Raw genomic sequence first — 23,482 nt, forward strand, 5'->3', positions numbered from 1 at the left:
TTTCATTCCCATGTAAAAACAGATGATTATTTGGAAATCAGAATTTGGAGAAACTCATAAATGTAATTGATGAAGAGTGAATTCAACTGCTAAGAATTGGCAAAAAAGGTTCCCCAATAATTGTCCAGCTTTACATGAACAAATTATGTTGTCGATTTTACAAGATTTTTACTTGAAGTTTAAATGCCAGTAATTTTTCCGGGACAATGTGTGCATTTGTGTTCATTTGATATTTTATTTGTGATTAAATGAAGTAAAATTAGAATTGTATTAATAAATCTGATTTTCTTTATTTTGATCTTTAAAGTGACACCTCTTCCTATATGCGAGATCGTCTTATATCCAAGTAAATATGGTAATTCTTTTTTTTTATGAAAAAAAAAATTGGTGTAATTGGTGCAACTTTTTTTTTTTCCAATAGCAACAGCAAAATTGTTAAGGAAACTACAAACAGACTGATATATGTATTATTTAGATTAAAGCATTTATAATTTTATATAAGTAATTTTTGCTTAATGTACCTGATGTAATTATAAAAATATATGCACAAATCAAAACTATCTCAATTATTACTAATTTATTATTATAAGAAAACACTCTCTATTTTCCAAAAAGTTTTTATGATTCAATACTGCTAAAATATAATTCAAATTCATTTATATTACTTTTACCATGTTTCCATAAGAAATTCTTCTTATATAAAACATTTTATATTTTCAAATTGAACTTTATTCACAATATTCTTATTTTATAATACAGTATATATTATATTATCATCTAGTATTATATTAAGAGTAAATATTATTTTTCAATTTTTATATCAAAGTATTTTGATAATTTATATATAACATTGTTATTATTATATTAAATATGGATTTACAAAGTATGAAAAGTATCAAGTTCAAGTTTTGCTGTTGTTCAAGAAAAGTGTTTAGTTAGACTTCAAAAAACATCCTATAATTTCAAACTAATTTATTATTATTTTTTAATTTTATACATATGAGATTAAGAAAGTAAAAAATATGATATTTGCAAAATATATTGCAAATACAAATCAACTATTTTTCTTTCTATTTTGTGTAACCCATGTGCAACCCATTTGAAATTAGTTTAGTATTTTATAAAATACTAAAAGGTGAAAAATTGTTTTGGCAAATAATGCACATTAAGAAGTAACATGGACTTTCTCGGAAGCTGTGATTTTTAATATTATTATAAATAATCAAAGGATTATATCTTGATCAACAATGCAATAAAAAAGAAAAAAAAAGGAGTTTGTTATATACTGAATTCTATATCATTTCTCTATCAAACAATATGAATTGTTGATGTTATTGTTACAACATTCTCAATAACTTGAAAATGTAAGTTTGTAAATCCAATTCAGTTTATATTGGTTGAGAAAGTTTATTTGCTCCATTTCTGAAAAAGATTCATCTTGATACATTCTAAGATCTCTATATGCTTTGCTGCTATAAAAAAAAATTTGTTTATTTACTAAANTTTTAAATAATAATAAACTAATTTTCTACAAAGTCAAAAAATACTATTTTATTTTCAAAGATTAATTTTAATTGTTTTAAGTTAATTTTTAAAATTATTGTTCTTTGTTAATGAACATTTACAAAACACGCATTCTGTGATAATTTGATAGATTGTAAAATAAATATTATTAATATTTTTCTTTTAAACAATTTTTTAAATAAATATACTTTTATTAATAGATATAGTATTAACAAACCTTTTGTGTAGGTGTGGATGGTGGTGGTAACTGAGATGGCGGAGGTGGTTGTGATGGTGTCTGTGATTGTGTCTGAGCTTGTTGTTGTTGTTGTTGCTGTTTTTGTTTTTGTTGCTGCTGTTGCTGGAGTTGCTGAAGCTGTTGCTGGGCGGCAGCAGCAGCGGCAACTGTGGCGGCAGCAGCCGCAGCCTGTGTCGAAAGAACTCCCTGAGGTAACTGGCTTGCCTGAAGCTGAAGATTTTGAAGACTTTGTTGCATCAAACCCTGCTGCAACAATCCCTATAAAATCATGCATTTTATTTTGAGTAATCATTCAATCAGTTTTAATAAAAATAGCAATTTGCAAACAGAAAAACAAATACCTGACTCTGGAGAAATAACTGAGCTTGAACATTTGCTGGTAATTGGCCCGGCTGGAGAAATACAAATTGCTGCATGCTCTGCAAATTTTGCTGATGCTGCTGCAGATGTTGTTGAAGCTGTTGGAGATCTTGTGGACTAAGTTGAAGACCAGGAATACCAGATGTAACTGGAATCTTCAAAGAAAAGTTAATTTGTTATTTTTAAGAAGTGATTAAACTTTTATTTTTATCAAAAAATAATAATAATTGTTAAATTAATATGGATCATCTTTGTGAAAAAATTTATGAATGTTATTATATTGATTTTAAATTTTATTATAAAACAAATAAAATTATCAATTGCTTTTAAAATTGTTGCATATCTGTGATAAGAAATCTACAATAATATTAAATAAAACCAGTTGAGGAATTTTATATTGATGAATTATAATTAATCTACATATATTTATTATATCAATTATCAAAATTAAGTCATTAAAATGAACATTAAGTAATAGTTAACTGCCTATTCACAAAATTAAATTATTAACATATAAATAATTAGTTATATCTTTTTATGTTATTACACTACTGTATATTTGTAAGTTATTTTAGTAAAGAAATATAATTAACTAATTTCAATATTTGTTTTCTAACATTATATTGTTACCCATTTAAGTGCATTTTATTATTCTAACAGATTTTTATAAAATTGCAAGTATTTGATAATAACATGCCTCTTGAAGAATCTTTTCATCTTCAAATTGCATATAAGATTATTAAAGAAATTAGATTATAGAATTTGATATATTTGCTTGATAAAATTACAAATTATCTTAGTAAAAACATTAAAATTTACAATACTGATTTATATATGCCAGTATATAAATGTTAAGAGAACAAAATATTAAAACAATTTCATGTTTTAACGTTCTACAAACATGTTTGAAAATATATATGAAAGGAGAAAATTAAAACAGATTTTAACAACAAATTTAATATTTGGCTAATTTAACTAATATATCTACTATCAAGAATGTCAATATAAATAAATAAAAGTTCTGAGTCATTGGCAGGGTTAAAGTAAGAAGAAATTTACAAATATTTCAAAAACTGCATATTTATCAAGATCCTAAAATTCTACTGGCTTGTTGTTGAATCTCTAATATTTCATACTTTTGATAATATAAGATATTGTCTTTAAAATCTTTTTTTAGAAATCATAATTATTAAGAAAAACAAAAATTTATTTATTTCTTCTTTTTATGAAACAAAACATAAAATTCATGTAAAGAAATAATAGTGATATCACTAGAGCTGCGACTGTAAATTACTAAGAAATTTTTCATGTGAAACTATTAATTTTTTGAATTTTTAAAGAACAAATTCGTTCACAATGATATAAATATCAAAGTATATTCTAGATAATTATTATTGTTTTCATTAGATATAAAATATTTTGGATATCATTTCTATAATTTTTTTCATGTCTAAATATTACTCCTGAAAAATCTAATTATTCATAATTATACAACAACAAAGATCACAATGGCAGTTATATCAAACGGGCTTTTAATCACTATCTTTTTTTACATAAAAATTTAGTAGTTGAAATTAATTTATTATAAACGTTTTTAAATCTTAAAATTAATTTAATTTTTTTATTATATTTATACATGAATCAAAGAGGGTACTTATGGTTCTGCGGTACCTCCTTTATACTAAAGCAACATTTTCTTATTTTAAAACCAAAAATAAATTTAATAATGCAAGTTGCATGACTTAAATTAGGTAAGATTTGATGACTAAAGTAATTCTAAAATAATTGAATAACATTTTCTAAAAAATGACAGGGGGTACATGACTTGGTGTTATCAAATCTACCTCAAATAGCAAGCACTTATATTCTCAAATTCCTGGATAGCCATTGATATGAATTCAATGTAATTCTTATTAATTTATATTTTTTAATACCTATATTCTGTTTTAAAATTCTTTTGAAATATTTTATAGTAGCATGAATTTTGAATTAGCGTCATAACCTATTGCTTTCAATATAAATTTAGATTTTATAACTAAAGTTATTTAATTTATTATGAACTCAAAATCTAACTATGTATCTAGCATATGGTTGATAAAAGAGGATACTCAATAACAATAGACTTTTAAATAATAACTGATGTTACATAACTCAATTTACCAATTTATGCAATATTTTTAGAATACTTTACTAGTAGTTAGTTTGGCACTCTAATTGATAATTTTATTAGTTTGATATATCATCAACATAATCAACTAATGTATAATAATTAAATGAATTTAATTATGAACATATATTTCCAAATGATTTCAAAAATATTATATAATAATTTATAAATATCATCACTGAAAGTAACCTTTTTTATTATACTTGTTCAGCATTTTTACAGTGATTCATGTGATCCTTGCTCCCTATAGCAAGAGTAGGCTCCATGAAATAATTAGAGCTTCGGCACTGGCATGAAGTTTATATATAGAACTCTATAAAATTTTTATTTTCTTTGTTTACTAAATTACTGAACTCAAATTCCCAGGCTTCAGGACACTGCACTACCTGCATTTAGCTAGATCTGCCACTGAATTTGAACTTTGAACTACATTTAGAATAAAAACTGAGTCATATCGAAATATTTTGTAACTATCGAAAAATGTAAAATTTATTGAAAATCTAATACCACAATTATGTTTAACGTATATGATTTTGAAAGATAAATATTTAGATATTAATATAAATAAAATATAATTATTAACTGTATTTAGTTGTTATTTATTTAATAAATCTCCTGAAATATGTTTTTGAATAAATTTCTTTATAGTNATTATTTTTTAATTTTATACATATGAGATTAAGAAAGTAAAAAATATGATATTTGCAAAATATATTGCAAATACAAATCAACTATTTTTCTTTCTATTTTGTGTAACCCATGTGCAACCCATTTGAAATTAGTTTAGTATTTTATAAAATACTAAAAGGTGAAAAATTGTTTTGGCAAATAATGCACATTAAGAAGTAACATGGACTTTCTCGGAAGCTGTGATTTTTAATATTATTATAAATAATCAAAGGATTATATCTTGATCAACAATGCAATAAAAAAGAAAAAAAAAGGAGTTTGTTATATACTGAATTCTATATCATTTCTCTATCAAACAATATGAATTGTTGATGTTATTGTTACAACATTCTCAATAACTCGAAAATGTAAGTTTGTAAATCCAATTCAGTTTATATTGGTTGAGAAAGTTTATTTGCTCCATTTCTGAAAAAGATTCATCTTGATACATTCTAAGATCTCTATATGCTTTGCTGCTATAAAAAAAAATTTGTTTATTTACTAAAACTAAAGTCTTTGCAAAACAATATTATATAAAAAAATTACAACTTTTCACAAAGAATTTATTACATCATACTAAACGATTAAGATTGTTCTCCAATAATTCACCAGAAATAGTCACCAGGAATCAATTTTATTTTCATTCTAATCACCTATGATTAAGTTTTCTAAACAAGATTAACGATAAATGTGAAATTTTTAATAAATTTATATTTTAAATATTTCTTAAAGCTGTATAAATTATATGCTTATAATACAATGCAATATAAATTAATATGCTTATCAAATTTATATTTTAATCCTCAATTATATAATTACAATAAACATATCTCACTATCAATTATGCTGTTAGTTTTCTATTCAATCTACATAGTATTTAGAACAAGTATACATTTGGTATAAAAAATTTCATATTTCCAGTTAAATACAGGAAACTAAATTAATTCTTTTTAAGATAATAAATACATCAATTTATTTAACAATATATATATATATATATATNAAAGAAAGAGAAAAGAAAGAGCATTACAAAAATAATTTTGCTCATTAAAAACTTGATTTTTTTTAAAAAGAGAACAGGTTAATTTTGTATTCAGAAAATTAAGAATTATCAACACACAAATTCAAACTCTCTCTTAATAAGTTATGAAAATAAATTACTGTTAATTTCAAGAAGCCAACTTTTTATTATCATTAAGAAATCAGCAAATAAAAGTGAACAAAAAATCCAAGAAAATACAAAAATAAAATCTGCTATAATATTAGTGTGTCATTAAAGTTAGAATTTGGTGTAATTTAAGAATTCATTCATTCAGTATAAAGCTTAAATGTTTTGTATTAAGTCAAATTTCTAAAGTTAATCTTTTCCAAAGAAGAAAAGTATAGATCTATAAACAACATCTGAATGCAACAGATTATTATTAATTAAGGTTTATAGAGAATGATTTGTTATACTAACTATCTTTTAACACTTTCACTGCAGACTACAATACTTTTGTTTTGTGTGACCTTCATTACAATATGACAACACAATTTTGTGTCATTTGGATGCTGAAAGTTTTTGGTAAATTGCATTTGTGTTATTTTTTGAATGTAATTTACTATTTTCTGGAAGTGTAAGAAACATTTTAGAGATTATATTTTATTTCTTGGTTTCTTACTTTCACTAGATATATTATAATGGTTCATCATTTATGTCCTCAAGTGACTCAATTTTGCTTCATTACATATAATTCTATAAAGATTGCTTGAAAAGAAAAAATTTTTTATTCTTAATTTGTGTATAACAACTATACTACCATATTTACGAGCATATAAGACAAGGTTTTTATTCATTTTTCACTACTTCAATAACATAGGTCATCCGATATGTGTGAGTGAGGAATTCATTTCATTTTTGCAATAATTTTTGTAAACTGTGTATTTGCATTTTTTACTGGATTCTCACCTTCTGGTGTTTAAAAACAAAAGTATTTTATCTGGGTCGTTTAAATCTTTCTTGTGTATTATCAGGAGTAAAGATGAATAGCAACAGGAAAATTTTTTTGGATTTGAATTGAATTCCAAAATTACATGGGAGCTCGATATAAGTTTTATTTCATTCCCATGTAAAAACAGATGATTATTTGGAAATCAGAATTTGGAGAAACTCATAAATGTAATTGATGAAGAGTGAATTCAACTGCTAAGAATTGGCAAAAAAGGTTCCCCAATAATTGTCCAGCTTTACATGAACAAATTATGTTGTCGATTTTACAAGATTTTTACTTGAAGTTTAAATGCCAGTAATTTTTCCGGGACAATGTGTGCATTTGTGTTCATTTGATATTTTATTTGTGATTAAATGAAGTAAAATTAGAATTGTATTAATAAATCTGATTTTCTTTATTTTGATCTTTAAAGTGACACCTCTTCCTATATGCGAGATCGTCTTATATCCAAGTAAATATGGTAATTCTTTTTTTTTATGAAAAAAAAAATTGGTGTAATTGGTGCAACTTTTTTTTTTTCCAATAGCAACAGCAAAATTGTTAAGGAAACTACAAACAGACTGATATATGTATTATTTAGATTAAAGCATTTATAATTTTATATAAGTAATTTTTGCTTAATGTACCTGATGTAATTATAAAAATATATGCACAAATCAAAACTATCTCAATTATTACTAATTTATTATTATAAGAAAACACTCTCTATTTTCCAAAAAGTTTTTATGATTCAATACTGCTAAAATATAATTCAAATTTTTTTTAATACCTATATTCTGTTTTAAAATTCTTTTGAAATATTTTATAGTAGCATGAATTTTGAATTAGCGTCATAACCTATTGCTTTCAATATAAATTTAGATTTTATAACTAAAGTTATTTAATTTATTATGAACTCAAAATCTAACTATGTATCTAGCATATGGTTGATAAAAGAGGATACTCAATAACAATAGACTTTTAAATAATAACTGATGTTACATAACTCAATTTACCAATTTATGCAATATTTTTAGAATACTTTACTAGTAGTTAGTTTGGCACTCTAATTGATAATTTTATTAGTTTGATATATCATCAACATAATCAACTAATGTATAATAATTAAATGAATTTAATTATGAACATATATTTCCAAATGATTTCAAAAATATTATATAATAATTTATAAATATCATCACTGAAAGTAACCTTTTTTATTATACTTGTTCAGCATTTTTACAGTGATTCATGTGATCCTTGCTCCCTATAGCAAGAGTAGGCTCCATGAAATAATTAGAGCTTCGGCACTGGCATGAAGTTTATATATAGAACTCTATAAAATTTTTATTTTCTTTGTTTACTAAATTACTGAACTCAAATTCCCAGGCTTCAGGACACTGCACTACCTGCATTTAGCTAGATCTGCCACTGAATTTGAACTTTGAACTACATTTAGAATAAAAACTGAGTCATATCGAAATATTTTGTAACTATCGAAAAATGTAAAATTTATTGAAAATCTAATACCACAATTATGTTTAACGTATATGATTTTGAAAGATAAATATTTAGATATTAATATAAATAAAATATAATTATTAACTGTATTTAGTTGTTATTTATTTAATAAATCTCCTGAAATATGTTTTTGAATAAATTTCTTTATAGTCATCAAAAAAACACTCTAATTTCAAACAAAGACAAAAACTCTATAAACTGAGTGATTGCTTATTCTAATTACTTCATTCTTGAAGTTTCTTATCAAAAATTTAATTTTTACACAAATAAAATTTGGAGAAAATGCCTTTTGAAGTGTTCAAAAGGTAAGTAATTAGAATCTATTTGTTCTGAAGTTACCAACAAGTACAAGACATCAATCTAAATTTTTGTATCAAACTTTTAATTCAAGCAAAGTATTTTGACTAATACTTATGTAGAAAATAATCAAAATATCAATTAATTTCAGTTTATATTAGCTTTGGTATGTACACAGTACATACAAATCTTAAACGTTTTTACATTATTTAGAAATAAATATTTGAATTTTATGCATATTCTAATGACTGATACAGGTATGCTGTTTGACTGACAAGTAAGGACTCCTCAAATAATAATTTATAATATAAAAATGTCTTTAAAAATCAAAAATGATTGTTTAAATAAATAAATAGTATTTTAATATTTAGAAAATTTTAAAATTCATTTTATAATTGTATTTATATTATATAAATTATTCAGAAATGATTTATGAAATATTAAAAGAATTAACACTCAAAAGAAAATTGTAATCCTCAAATATTATATTATAATTAATTTTAATGTTTTTATGTATTTAAATATTATTTATTAAATAATCCAGGAGATAAAATAATATGGTTGTCAACTCAAAAAATTTAAAAACTAATCTACACATCAGTACAGGAAAAAGGTAAATTGATATATAATTTCGAATAAAGCTTAATCTCAACTTCATTAATTAAATCAAAAATATTAAGCAATTAAAACCATTCTTAAGTAAATAAATTCTTTCAAAGTGTTTTTTTAGCAACTTGAATACTTCCATTTAAAAAATTTTATTAAATAAAAAAAGAAAGAGAAAAGAAAGAGCATTACAAAAATAATTTTGCTCATTAAAAACTTGATTTTTTTTTAAAAGAGAACAGGTTAATTTTGTATTCAGAAAATTAAGAATTATCAACACACAAATTCAAACTCTCTCTTAATAAGTTATGAAAATAAATTACTGTTAATTTCAAGAAGCCAACTTTTTATTATCATTAAGAAATCAGCAAATAAAAGTGAACAAAAAATCCAAGAAAATACAAAAATAANAAGTGAGAATGTTAATATTGATGAAACTATCAGAAAATGGAAATAGAAAATAGCATACCTGTAATTATGTAAAGTATATATTTATATTTACATTCAAAAGTACATGTTAAACAAACATCCTGTTCATAAAGCTTATATTTGTAGATAAAAATGACAAATGATGATACAAATAGACTAATGTAATTGAGCTAACAGAATCATTGCACACATGATATTTATTGGATGTGGGAAAATTTTTGACTTAGTTTGGTATTTAAGTATTATTATTGGAAAAACATATCTTTCATGCAAATTATTTGTTGACTTTACGTAAAAATTTATATGAGTGGAAGTTATCATAACCATTGCTATTATAAATAATTAACAAATAACATATATACTCTTTAAAACATGCTTTCTAGATATGAAAACAAATATATTACTTAAGAGTTATGTTTTACCTCCAAGAAAAATTAATTACATTTGAATTTTACTGAATTATGAGAATATACTTGAAAACATAATAAATTCATTATAAACAAATTGTTTCTGGAATCATTATATTTATTAAAATGATTTTCAAACTTAATAACAATTTCTTCATTTTAGATAAAGTATTAATTATGTCTTGTAAATTAGTAACTAATTATAATTAAGCTCTGATTTTTATATTTAAAATTTTAAACAATTTAAATAGAATTTTAAACTAAAAAACTTTTTAAATAATTTTTTTATCACAAGATGATAATTAACATTTTGAAATAAAACTAATCTGTCAAATAGAATTTTATTTGTATTCTGGTAAGTTAAAAACTTCATAATCCCTGTAAATTATTACTGTAGATTTTCATATTCCATATTGTATATATATATATAAATTTTGAATTTAAATATTTAATGCTCATTAGGTTTTTTTTTTATTTGTAATAATGAATAAAAGTATTTGAAAAAGCCTAAACAAATAATTACTATATATAATAGATAAAGTATGGCTACAAAGTTCACAAGATTGTGTCCTCTATTTGTTTCATTTTTTTTAATATGCATGTGTATGACAGTCACTGGTGGGTATAGTGTGTCCTCCTCAAAATTAATGTGATAATTTGGTTGGGAACCTCAAAGGGGAAAGTTTATCGATTCACATTTCACCACAGTTAGAAATCTAAAAATAGCTTTTGGGGGACCATTTTAACAACTTCTGACCGTCAAAAAACACAAGAAGAAATTAAAATTTGTGCAGAGAACAAACAACACCTACGGGTAACTTTTAAGAGCACCGTCTACAACTCTGATAAGTTCCAACCACCTCAATCAGAGTTGCATCTGTACCAAAATCTTAAATTTTATTATCACAACTGCACTTTAGAACACAAGTACAAATTTTGTTTTTTATTTAGTTTAGCCTATAAATGACAAAGGGTCAGGAGGTGAACTTTTTTATTTATTACTGATTTGAAATGATAAAAAAAAAAAAAGATTACACAGTATGTAATCTAAGTATAAAGGTATATCAAAAGTGGGTAAACATATTTCAAATTCCATAAGGGTATTAAGAAACTTAACAGTTTCAGAAAATTACAGAAACAGTTTGAATCCCACAAGAAGTAAATATTGATGAGAGAATAAACTTTAAATACAAATCTGCAGTTTTATCATGGGTGACACCATTTCTATTTTAATACTGTTTTATACCTTTTCCATTAAATAAAATAAATAAAATTATTAGTCAGAATAAAACATTAATAAACTTAATTAAAATGCATAGAAAAAGTTTCAAATTATTTAAATTGATCAATTTACATACCTTTCCCACCTGCAACTGTTGTGCTAGCCCTGCTTGCATTAGCAATGGCTGTTGTCCCTGTGCTCCTGCAACCATCAGCTGGGAGTCCAGGTAAAATAAAAGAAACTCAAGATAAGATATTTATTATGAATTAACCGGTTGCACGCTTTCATTTAATAATAATTTCTAATAAAGTCGGTCCTACCGGTGAAACTCCTCTCCAGATTAAAGCCCCGCTTTCGGATATAACGTTAAACTTCTAACACGTTATTTAGGTAAGGGAGTATTTTAGACACACGTACATTACGAAATAAGATTTCGGGTACGAACAAGAAATTATGGATAAGTTCGCTGGACGAAATAATAAATGTTAAGGGTCGAAATCGTTTCCACTAATTAGACTTACGGGGACATTTTTAAAGGGGGATGGCCGACGACCACGAGGATGATTACGACTCGAACCGAACAAGTTTTTTTTTTTTTTTTTAATATATTTTTAATAACGTATGCGAAAAATCGGTCACGATTCAATACATTATTTACAACGTATTTCGACGTAATATTTTATGCAAACTTTATTTTAATAGAAATCGATTTTCTGATCTTTAATCGCACGCGAAATATACCACCAGGACGAACCATCCGCAAAGAAATTAACGTAGGCAAAGCCTTAGACTCTAGGCGAGTTCGAGTAAACGATGGCAAACGCTCGGAAGGGATAAATAATTATTATTTCAAAATATAAAAATAATTAAATGGTTAATTCCGTAGTTTTAATTCGAAAGTAAATGTAAAAGAGAAAACTAGAAACGTTGATTCTAGAATTAACGGGAAGCCAGACCGCAACGATCGCGGGTTTCGAAAGTAAAAACTGCACTCTAACACATCACATTATACATTTTGTAATTAACTAGCGTTAATTGTGTTAGGAAAAAAAAAGTTGAGTTAAAACAAATTTATTCCGTCGCAGTCGAATGGAGTTAATTTTCATTATTTTCGTTTAATTACAAAATGAATTTCCATGCGTAAAACAGGTTTCCATTTCCAGATTTTCCGGAATTTTAAAAAAATGGAGTGGCATAAAGCGAATTTGAAGAGAAACCAGCAATATATATATAATTAAGATTCCTTTTTTTTTTTATTGTTTTTGTTTTTCGGTCGGATATTTTCATTTGTAAATATATTTCTCGTAACCCTCATTCATATAGGAGCAATCTTTCCAATTGCACTTTACAAAAGGACCGGTGGCTGATTAGAGAGACGATACCGTGCTACATAAAACTTAAATTTTTAAATACTCCTCTTCAACCGTTTTTTCGATTAACGACAGCATTTCTACACATCTTAGTAATATAACTTCCCCCTCGTATTTTTTTTTCTTTTATTTTCGTTAAACTATTTCCTAACAAATTGTTATCTTTGTAAATTCTCTAAGAGAAACTTTCGAATTTCCATTTTAAAAAAATGCATCAAAATTCAGTTTAATATATCTTAATTTGTATCTTATAATTAAAAAAAATGGGGCGCTATTATAAATTAAGATATTTTTCACTTTTTTTTTTTTTTTTCGTTTCACAATAACAGGATTTCACCTACCAGGAAATGAAATTCGAGCTGTTTTTTTTTCTTTTCCGTAGACTAGTAATTAACTAATATCTCTAAATAACGTCTTTGGCCCTATTCCAAATAAAAAACAAATCGAGAAAATATACATGAAAAAAAAAACTGTTTCGATGTAACGCTGCCGCGTTTTAACAACAAAAATTCACAACTTCATTCCGAAGAAGAATTTCTAAACACGTTGCGATTCTCCGGCGGATTTAATAAAATTTCTGTTTGGAAATTTCGGAAAAAAAAAAAATGAATTTGAAGGAGAGAGAGGGGAGAGGGAAAAAATATACAACGTAATCTACACTCTTCAATTGTAGTTTTCTCCGTCGAAACTAATTTTGATCCGATCGCGATTTTAAAACGACGAATAGTCGAAGAAACGAAGGAGATTTGGAGGTAAAGGCCTGGCTCCTTGCCAATGATACAAACGGAATTTAATTTTTCATTTGTAAGTTGAATGTTAAACCTTAAACGTCGTCATTTACTTTTTTGACGACGTGTCAAAACATTAAGTTTAAAAATATACGGCCCGCCATTAGAGGCGGCAACACCAATTCTTCCCTTGCAAAAGCTATAAGAAGTTCGAATCTTCTTTCTTTTTTTCCGATGGACGTCGAGTTTTCCACGTTTCCGGGAGATTTTAATACACTTTAAAGAGCCCACGAGACATCGCAAATAAATTAAGAGAAGAGAAAGGTGGAAGCGTGTAACTAGAATTTTATTTTTCTTCATTCGTTACGGATCCGTCTAGACATTTTATTATTTTTCTTCTAGAAAGAATATAAGTTTTAAAATTGCTTCTCTATCAATTGATCGCTCTTCGGTTCTCTTCCTTCTCCTAATCCATCTATCGGAAATGAGATTTTTACAGGTGCCGCACTTAGACTGATGATAATAAATAAAAGGTGACCGCCAACATTTTCCGAATTTAAGTCCGGTCAATATTTGCTTTCTGTAATTTTCCAAAAAGAGTAGAACTCTCCGGGTTACTTAGTCCAATTCGGCTTCCTAAAAGGCACTAAAAATAATAAAAAAAAAAAAAGGAATTTTACGAGAAGCGTAATTCGGTTACCGGTGCCGACATTTGCAATTTTCAAACCGACTAATTCCTTTACAGTTATTACATCTATTGAGAAGCGCATTTTAACTCCAATTAATTTAATTGATACTCCTTTTCACAAGAGAATGAACTCGTTTCTGGCTGCCTCTATTAAGAATTTTCTAATCGAGTAATTCCGAAATAAAAGTTTCGTGTCTTCTTTTTTTTTCTTCCCCTCCGGTTCTTCCAACGATACAGTTTTTAAGAGTGATTGATTTGCAGAGTTCTGCCCGAAAAATCTGCGAACTGGATCTTACAGTTTTTATCTGACGCGAAGACTTTTAGCCGAATGATGCGCAATATCTTCTGTAGCTAAGAAAGAAGAGAGGAAAGAAATAAAAAAACAAAAAGAAAAAAGCAAAAGTATAAAAACAAGGGAAGCGTCACGTTTTTGGAGAGGAATCTCGCGTCACCTCGATTTGGACGCATCACGAAACAGGTCACAATTTGTAACAAAGATCCACCAGAGAGAAGGAAAATGTCAATCCGGAAATTTAAACCGGTAACTGTATTACTCCTTTTCTTTTTATCTACTTGCAGTTTTTTAGTGGAGCTTCCCTTTCCGAAAGTTCAGTTTCTCCGGCAAACCTTTTATCGTAGATTTTTTAACTTAGTTTTTCTTTCCCCCCTTTATAACTTATATTTCTTTAGTCCTAAAATATCAATNGGAATACATCTTTTTGAAGTAAATTCATCTCAAACAAAAAAAAAAAAAGTCATAATTCTCAACATGAGTCTTTTTTTATTGTTGAATATAAAATGTTGTAAAATAAAACAAAAATTTATATATAAAAAGTTTTGATTTAAAATAACTACAGCTGTCAGAAATAATTTTAGCAATTTAACCTGATAGTTTTACAGAATGAAAAATTAGAGTATTAATAAGATTTGTTAAGAATTTTCTTGCAATATGTAAATGAAATGATTCTGACAAATTGGCAATTTACTTTTGCAAATGAATACAATTGATACACTTTCAAATGAAATTTTATATATTCATAAACAAAAACAAATAATAATTTTATTTTCTAATTTAAGAAAATGTTGAATTAATAAATATTTTAGATTATTTTCTATTTGCTTTTGCTTGTTGTTGTTTAAACAACAACAAACAAACAAACAAGTTTATAAAGTTCAAAATTATTGAAAATGAAATTAACTTCAGAAAAGAAACTAATTAAATTATTCAATCAAATAAATCTTTCATATTGCATATGCATCTAATTATTTTAAGTATTAATAGCAAATATTAATTTTTATTTTCTAAGAAGAATACAAATAATAAATTTTATTCATTTTAATTTACACAATTTATTAGAAAATATTTAACTTGATTCTATATTCAATATTTTAAATTCAATCTTAAATGATATTTGAGACCAATATTCATTAGATTAATGTATCATCAATGTAAATCGATATTCTGTTCTCTTAATTGGCTACACAAAAGAAAATTTATACTGATTGTGTAAAAATACTGGTAATTACATAAAGCAAAAAATTAATACAAAACTCAAATAAATATTAATTGCAAATTATAGTTTCTTTTTCATAATTATTATAAAAAAATTATCAAAATATTAGAAGAAATCTTTCTTCTTAAATAATAATAATTATTATAATATTAATAACTCCAATTTATATTTTCTCTCAATACTGAACTCAATAGAGAGATTATATTTTATATGTTAACCTTTAAATATTTTTTCTTAATTATTATTACATATACTCATAAGGAAGAAATTATGGGAAAATTTAAACTTACCATATTTTCTGGTGTATAAGATGCAGTTTTTTTCTATAAAAAAGAAATATTATAAATTAAAGGTTGTTTTACATTACAGTAGTCCAGAGAAAAAGAAGGAAAAAAGAAAAAAATGCTATTTGTCAGAGGAACAAGTAAAATTTATAGATCAATACTATATCAATGTATATATTTAAAATTATAATTATCAATATGTTAAGAATGACAGGATGTGAATTATCAAAACGCAAGATGGAGAATGGTTCGTTTAAAAATTGAAGATATAAAAAAATTTTATTGATATTTTATGCATGAATGGTTGAAAATTGAGAATTTTAAATATTTATGTAATAAGTGAGAATGTTAATATTGATGAAACTATCAGAAAATGGAAATAGAAAATAGCATACCTGTAATTATGTAAAGTATATATTTATATTTACATTCAAAAGTACATGTTAAACAAACATCCTGTTCATAAAGCTTATATTTGTAGATAAAAATGACAAATGATGATACAAATAGACTAATGTAATTGAGCTAACAGAATCATTGCACACATGATATTTATTGGATGTGGGAAAATTTTTGACTTAGTTTGGTATTTAAGTATTATTATTGGAAAAACATATCTTTCATGCAAATTATTTGTTGACTTTACGTAAAAATTTATATGAGTGGAAGTTATCATAACCATTGCTATTATAAATAATTAACAAATAACATATATACTCTTTAAAACATGCTTTCTAGATATGAAAACAAATATATTACTTAAGAGTTATGTTTTACCTCCAAGAAAAATTAATTACATTTGAATTTTACTGAATTATGAGAATATACTTGAAAACATAATAAATTCATTATAAACAAATTGTTTCTGGAATCATTATATTTATTAAAATGATTTTCAAACTTAATAACAATTTCTTCATTTTAGATAAAGTATTAATTATGTCTTGTAAATTAGTAACTAATTATAATTAAGCTCTGATTTTTATATTTAAAATTTTAAACAATTTAAATAGAATTTTAAACTAAAAAACTTTTTAAATAATTTTTTTATCACAAGATGATAATTAACATTTTGAAATAAAACTAATCTGTCAAATAGAATTTTATTTGTATTCTGGTAAGTTAAAAACTTCATAATCCCTGTAAATTATTACTGTAGATTTTCATATTCCATATTGTATATATATATATAAATTTTGAATTTAAATATTTAATGCTCATTAGGTTTTTTTTTTATTTGTAATAATGAATAAAAGTATTTGAAAAAGCCTAAACAAATAATTACTATATATAATAGATAAAGTATGGCTACAAAGTTCACAAGATTGTGTCCTCTATTTGTTTCATTTTTTTTAATATGCATGTGTATGACAGTCACTGGTGGGTATAGTGTGTCCTCCTCAAAATTAATGTGATAATTTGGTTGGGAACCTCAAAGGGGAAAGTTTATCGATTCACATTTCACCACAGTTAGAAATCTAAAAATAGCTTTTGGGGGACCATTTTAACAACTTCTGACCGTCAAAAAACACAAGAAGAAATTAAAATTTGTGCAGAGAACAAACAACACCTACGGGTAACTTTTAAGAGCACCGTCTACAACTCTGATAAGTTCCAACCACCTCAATCAGAGTTGCATCTGTACCAAAATCTTAAATTTTATTATCACAACTGCACTTTAGAACACAAGTACAAATTTTGTTTTTTATTTAGTTTAGCCTATAAATGACAAAGGGTCAGGAGGTGAACTTTTTTATTTATTACTGATTTGAAATGATAAAAAAAAAAAAAGATTACACAGTATGTAATCTAAGTATAAAGGTATATCAAAAGTGGGTAAACATATTTCAAATTCCATAAGGGTATTAAGAAACTTAACAGTTTCAGAAAATTACAGAAACAGTTTGAATCCCACAAGAAGTAAATATTGATGAGAGAATAAACTTTAAATACAAATCTGCAGTTTTATCATGGGTGACACCATTTCTATTTTAATACTGTTTTATACCTTTTCCATTAAATAAAATAAATAAAATTATTAGTCAGAATAAAACATTAATAAACTTAATTAAAATGCATAGAAAAAGTTTCAAATTATTTAAATTGATCAATTTACATACCTTTCCCACCTGCAACTGTTGTGCTAGCCCTGCTTGCATTAGCAATGGCTGTTGTCCCTGTGCTCCTGCAACCATCAGCTGGGAGTCCAGGTAAAATAAAAGAAACTCAAGATAAGATATTTATTATGAATTAACCGGTTGCACGCTTTCATTTAATAATAATTTCTAATAAAGTCGGTCCTACCGGTGAAACTCCTCTCCAGATTAAAGCCCCGCTTTCGGATATAACGTTAAACTTCTAACACGTTATTTAGGTAAGGGAGTATTTTAGACACACGTACATTACGAAATAAGATTTCGGGTACGAACAAGAAATTATGGATAAGTTCGCTGGACGAAATAATAAATGTTAAGGGTCGAAATCGTTTCCACTAATTAGACTTACGGGGACATTTTTAAAGGGGGATGGCCGACGACCACGAGGATGATTACGACTCGAACCGAACAAGTTTTTTTTTTTTTTTTTTAATATATTTTTAATAACGTATGCGAAAATTCGGTCACGATTCAATACATTATTTACAACGTATTTCGACGTAATATTTTATGCAAACTTTATTTTAATAGAAATCGATTTTCTGATCTTTAATCGCACGCGAAATATACCGCCAGGACGAACCATCCGCAAAGAAATTAACGTAGGCAAAGCCTTAGACTCTAGGCGAGTTCGAGTAAACGATGGCAAACGCTCGGAAGGGATAAATAATTATTATTTCAAAATATAAAAAGAATTAAATGGTTAATTCCGTAGTTTTAATTCGAAAGTAAATGTAAAAGAGAAAACTAGAAACGTTGATTCTAGAATTAACGGGAAGCCAGACCGCAACGATCGCGGGTTTCGAAAGTAAAAACTGCACTCTAACACATCACATTATACATTTTGTAATTAACTAGCGTTAATTGTGTTAGGAAAAAAAAAGTTGAGTTAAAACAAATTTATTCCGTCGCAGTCGAATGGAGTTAATTTTCATTATTTTCGTTTAATTACAAAATGAATTTCCATGCGTAAAACAGGTTTCCATTTCCAGATTTTCCGGAATTTTAAAAAAATGGAGTGGCATAAAGCGAATTTGAAGAGAAACCAGCAATATATATATAATTAAGATTCCTTTTTTTTTTATTGTTTTTGTTTTTCGGTCGGATATTTTCATTTGTAAATATATTTCTCGTAACCCTCATTCATATAGGAGCAATCTTTCCAATTGCACTTTACAAAAGGACCGGTGGCTGATTAGAGAGACGATACCGTGCTACATAAAACTTAAATTTTTAAATACTCCTCTTCAACCGTTTTTTCGATTAACGACAGCATTTCTACACATCTTAGTAATATAACTTCCCCCTCGTATTTTTTTTTCTTTTATTTTCGTTAAACTATTTCCTAACAAATTGTTATCTTTGTAAATTCTCTAAGAGAAACTTTCGAATTTCCATTTTAAAACAAATTATAACGTTTATAAAAATGCATCAAAATTCAGTTTAATATATCTTAATTTGTATCTTATAATTAAAAAAAATGGGGCGCTATTATAAATTAAGATATTTTTCACTTTTTTTTTTTTTTTTCGTTTCACAATAACAGGATTTCACCTACCAGGAAATGAAATTCGAGCTGTTTTTTTTTCTTTTCCGTAGACTAGTAATTAACTAATATCTCTAAATAACGTCTTTGGCCCTATTCCAAATAAAAAACAAATCGAGAAAATATACATGAAAAAAAAAACTGTTTCGATGTAACGCTGCCGCGTTTTAACAACAAAAATTCACAACTTCATTCCGAAGAAGAATTTCTAAACACGTTGCGATTCTCCGGCGGATTTAATAAAATTTCTGTTTGGAAATTTCGGAAAAAAAAAAAATGAATTTGAAGGAGAGAGAGGGGAGAGGGAAAAAATATACAACGTAATCTACACTCTTCAATTGTAGTTTTCTCCGTCGAAACTAATTTTGATCCGATCGCGATTTTAAAACGACGAATAGTCGAAGAAACGAAGGAGATTTGGAGGTAAAGGCCTGGCTCCTTGCCAATGATACAAACGGAATTTAATTTTTCATTTGTAAGTTGAATGTTAAACCTTAAACGTCGTCATTTACTTTTTTGACGACGTGTCAAAACATTAAGTTTAAAAATATACGGCCCGCCATTAGAGGCGGCAACACCAATTCTTCCCTTGCAAAAGCTATAAGAAGTTCGAATCTTCTTTCTTTTTTTCCGATGGACGTCGAGTTTTCCACGTTTCCGGGAGATTTTAATACACTTTAAAGAGCCCACGAGACATCGCAAATAAATTAAGAGAAGAGAAAGGTGGAAGCGTGTAACTAGAATTTTATTTTTCTTCATTCGTTACGGATCCGTCTAGACATTTTATTATTTTTCTTCTAGAAAGAATATAAGTTTTAAAATTGCTTCTCTATCAATTGATCGCTCTTCGGTTCTCTTCCTTCTCCTAATCCATCTATCGGAAATGAGATTTTTACAGGTGCCGCACTTAGACTGATGATAATAAATAAAAGGTGACCGCCAACATTTTCCGAATTTAAGTCCGGTCAATATTTGCTTTCTGTAATTTTCCAAAAAGAGTAGAACTCTCCGGGTTACTTAGTCCAATTCGGCTTCCTAAAAGGCACTAAAAATAATAAAAAAAAAAAAAAGGAATTTTACGAGAAGCGTAATTCGGTTACCGGTGCCGACATTTGCAATTTTCAAACCGACTAATTCCTTTACAGTTATTACATCTATTGAGAAGCGCATTTTAACTCCAATTAATTTAATTGATACTCCTTTTCACAAGAGAATGAACTCGTTTCTGGCTGCCTCTATTAAGAATTTTCTAATCGAGTAATTCCGAAATAAAAGTTTCGTGTCTTCTCTTCTTTTTTTTTCTTCCCCTCCGGTTCTTCCAACGATACAGTTTTTAAGAGTGATTGATTTGCAGAGTTCTGCCCGAAAAATCTGCGAACTGGATCTCACAGTTTTTATCTGACGCGAAGACTTTTAGCCGAATGATGCGCAATATCTTCTGTAGCTAAGAAAGAAGAGAGGAAAGAAATAAAAAAACAAAAAGAAAAAAGCAAAAGTATAAAAACAAGGGAAGCGTCACGTTTTTGGAGAGGAATCTCGCGTCACCTCGATTTGGACGCATCACGAAACAGGTCACAATTTGTAACAAAGATCCACCAGAGAGAAGGAAAATGTCAATCCGGAAATTTAAACCGGTAACTGTATTACTCCTTTTCTTTTTATCTACTTGCAGTTTTTTAGTGGAGCTTCCCTTTCCGAAAGTTCAGTTTCTCCGGCAAACCTTTTATCGTAGATTTTTTAACTTAGTTTTTCTTTCCCCCCTTTATAACTTATATTTCTTTAGTCCTAAAATATCAATTTTGATTCTAACGATAAAATTTCGTTTTCGAATTTTAAATCGAAATGCTCCAAAGTTTCCGGATTCTTTACTATTACGGAACAGATTGCAAAGGACGGAAGGATCTCTTTCGTGCGTGATGGAGCGAAAAAGTAAATATTATGCACTTTTATCCAAGTCCTAGGTGTTCAATTTTGCAAATTCAGAAAGATCCACAGTTTCCATTTCGGTCTTTGGTACTTCTCCGGGGTAGAAGTTCTATTGCAGATTCATCAGTCCCGGCACTTTTTTATAAAGTCAAAGCTAACAGGTATATTAGAAGAGTCGAGTCGACACTCCAAACGACACGGTAAAGGTTTTGTAGAATCAATTGGATTAACATTTAGTAGAAATTTTCTACTCTCGTTTCTTCGGGGTTGCCGGCGGACTCCGTTCGTTATGTTCTCGTAATAAAATCGTATCTTTTACGAGTAGTGCGTCGGAAATAATTATACTCTCCTCTCGTAATAAAGCGTTTCGACCGAAGGGAACAAATATTCTCGGATAAAACAATAAGAAGTAATCGAAATATCCATAAAATGAAATGGTAATGCGGATAAAAGGCATTACGACGGCCATAAATTCTTTTTATTCTCGTAAACACTCTCCTTCTTCGACCCACAGTTAAAAAAAAGGGTTCCTGCAATAAGTTTTAATTCTTAGATTCTTCCTTCCCGCCAGCGCCACTCCTTCAAGGAAAATGGACGGGGTTCTCCATTCCGCGCGATTCTAAAACATTAGAAAAATCGTCGACACCGCTCGTTAATTGCTAAAGTTCGAAGAGGAGACGAAACGAAGGAGTGATTTCGAGTGAAAACGCGTGCTTCAATATTTTAAAGGACGAATTCCCGCAGAGACGAATGGAGAGAACGATGGATTATAACCGAAAAGAAATGCTAATAGACTGTTAAAGGATAAGCAACAGTATAGGGAGAAAAGGAGACAATGCGGACGAATGGAAAATTGCCATCAACAATTCTGGCCGACTTCCAAAACCAAAACAGTAATGGTAATTTTCGACGGCCGAGTGCGAACTCCAATCCCCTTCTTCCTTTTTTATTCCGTGGCGGAAATTCTTATTTGATTAGAAACTCTTCTTTTTGACATTCGTTTCTCGATAATACGGAGGAGGACGTCGACATTTTATGAATTTATATATATATCTTCCTCCGACTGTCCGTCACATGCAGTTTCCATTACATTATTCGGAAAAAAATAAGAAACATAGAATTTGGCATTGTTTTTCCTTCTAGCGAATATATAGGCGAATATATAGGTGAATATATAGGCGGAATTCTTTGGAAGAAAACCTGTAAAAACGTAAACAGAATCTGGAATTCCAAAAAAGAAAAAAAAATCCGGAAAAATGTTTGTAAAAAAGATTCTGACGGAATATATTTCCGGAAACCCAAATGTTTCGGATTTCCAACTCGGAAAAATTCTCTCGGAAACGAATTAAAGAAAATGCATTAGAATAATCGTCAATTAAATTCGCTGCGGGTAAATTTGCGGAGAGCGAATTTAATATCCGTTAGAATAATCGTTTGGCGCATTATTTACTCGAACGATGGTGGATATTCGTGGTCGGTCCGATTTTAAATGCAAAAATTCCGGGAGATTTTCGCATTTAAAATAGTAACGTCGGCGGGAAAAGAGAGCAAATCCGATTCCTGGCATTTAATGCACGCTTTTTAACGAAACTTTATCGAAATAAGCAACGGAAAATGGAATTTTAACCGCCACGCGCCAATTTCCCGTCCGAAGGAAGAAAGTTAAGAACGGAATACTTACGGAAAACCATGCAATTTGGCGGAACGAGGCGAATATTTAATTCTTCCGGGGAGGGAATAAATACAGGCGAAGGAAATCGGCGGCGGCGGAGGCGGAACATTTCTTCCCCCCCCCAAGTAGACCGCGGTAAATATCGGTGGTAAACGAATTTACGGAGCGGTAACGAGACGATAAACGAG

At 27.6% G+C, this 23,482-nt stretch overlaps 1 protein-coding gene and 1 long non-coding RNA gene across 6 annotated transcripts in view; both read right to left on the bottom strand.

The window, feature by feature from the left end:
- The window catches only part of LOC111634114 (POU domain protein 2-like), a 213,486-nt gene that overhangs the window by 41,650 nt on the left and 148,354 nt on the right, over positions 1-23,482 (bottom strand). For 4 of the 5 annotated variants that reach the window (XM_023378806.1, XM_023378805.1, XM_023378807.1 and 1 more), the window contains 4 exons: positions 18,115-18,201; positions 16,001-16,033; positions 2,104-2,277; positions 1,742-2,020 (listed from right to left, as the gene is read on the bottom strand). In XM_023378806.1, coding sequence (XP_023234574.1) covers positions 1,742-2,020; positions 2,104-2,277; positions 16,001-16,033; positions 18,115-18,201 — 573 coding nt within the window. The remainder of the gene's footprint in view (positions 1-1,741; positions 2,021-2,103; positions 2,278-16,000; positions 16,034-18,114; positions 18,202-23,482) is intronic. The other variant, XM_023378804.1, reaches the window with a different exon arrangement.
- Positions 11,547-11,975, bottom strand: LOC111634117. Its single transcript, XR_002758155.1, has 2 exons — positions 11,731-11,975; positions 11,547-11,624 (listed from the first exon to the last, which is right to left on the bottom strand). It is a non-coding gene; the product is annotated as an uncharacterized LOC111634117 (long non-coding RNA).

The sequence above is a fragment of the Centruroides sculpturatus genome, unplaced genomic scaffold (assembly GCF_000671375.1).
Source record: "Centruroides sculpturatus isolate CEXI.00-Female unplaced genomic scaffold, Cexi_2.0 scaffold944, whole genome shotgun sequence".
NCBI classification, from domain to species: domain Eukaryota; kingdom Metazoa; phylum Arthropoda; class Arachnida; order Scorpiones; family Buthidae; genus Centruroides; species Centruroides sculpturatus.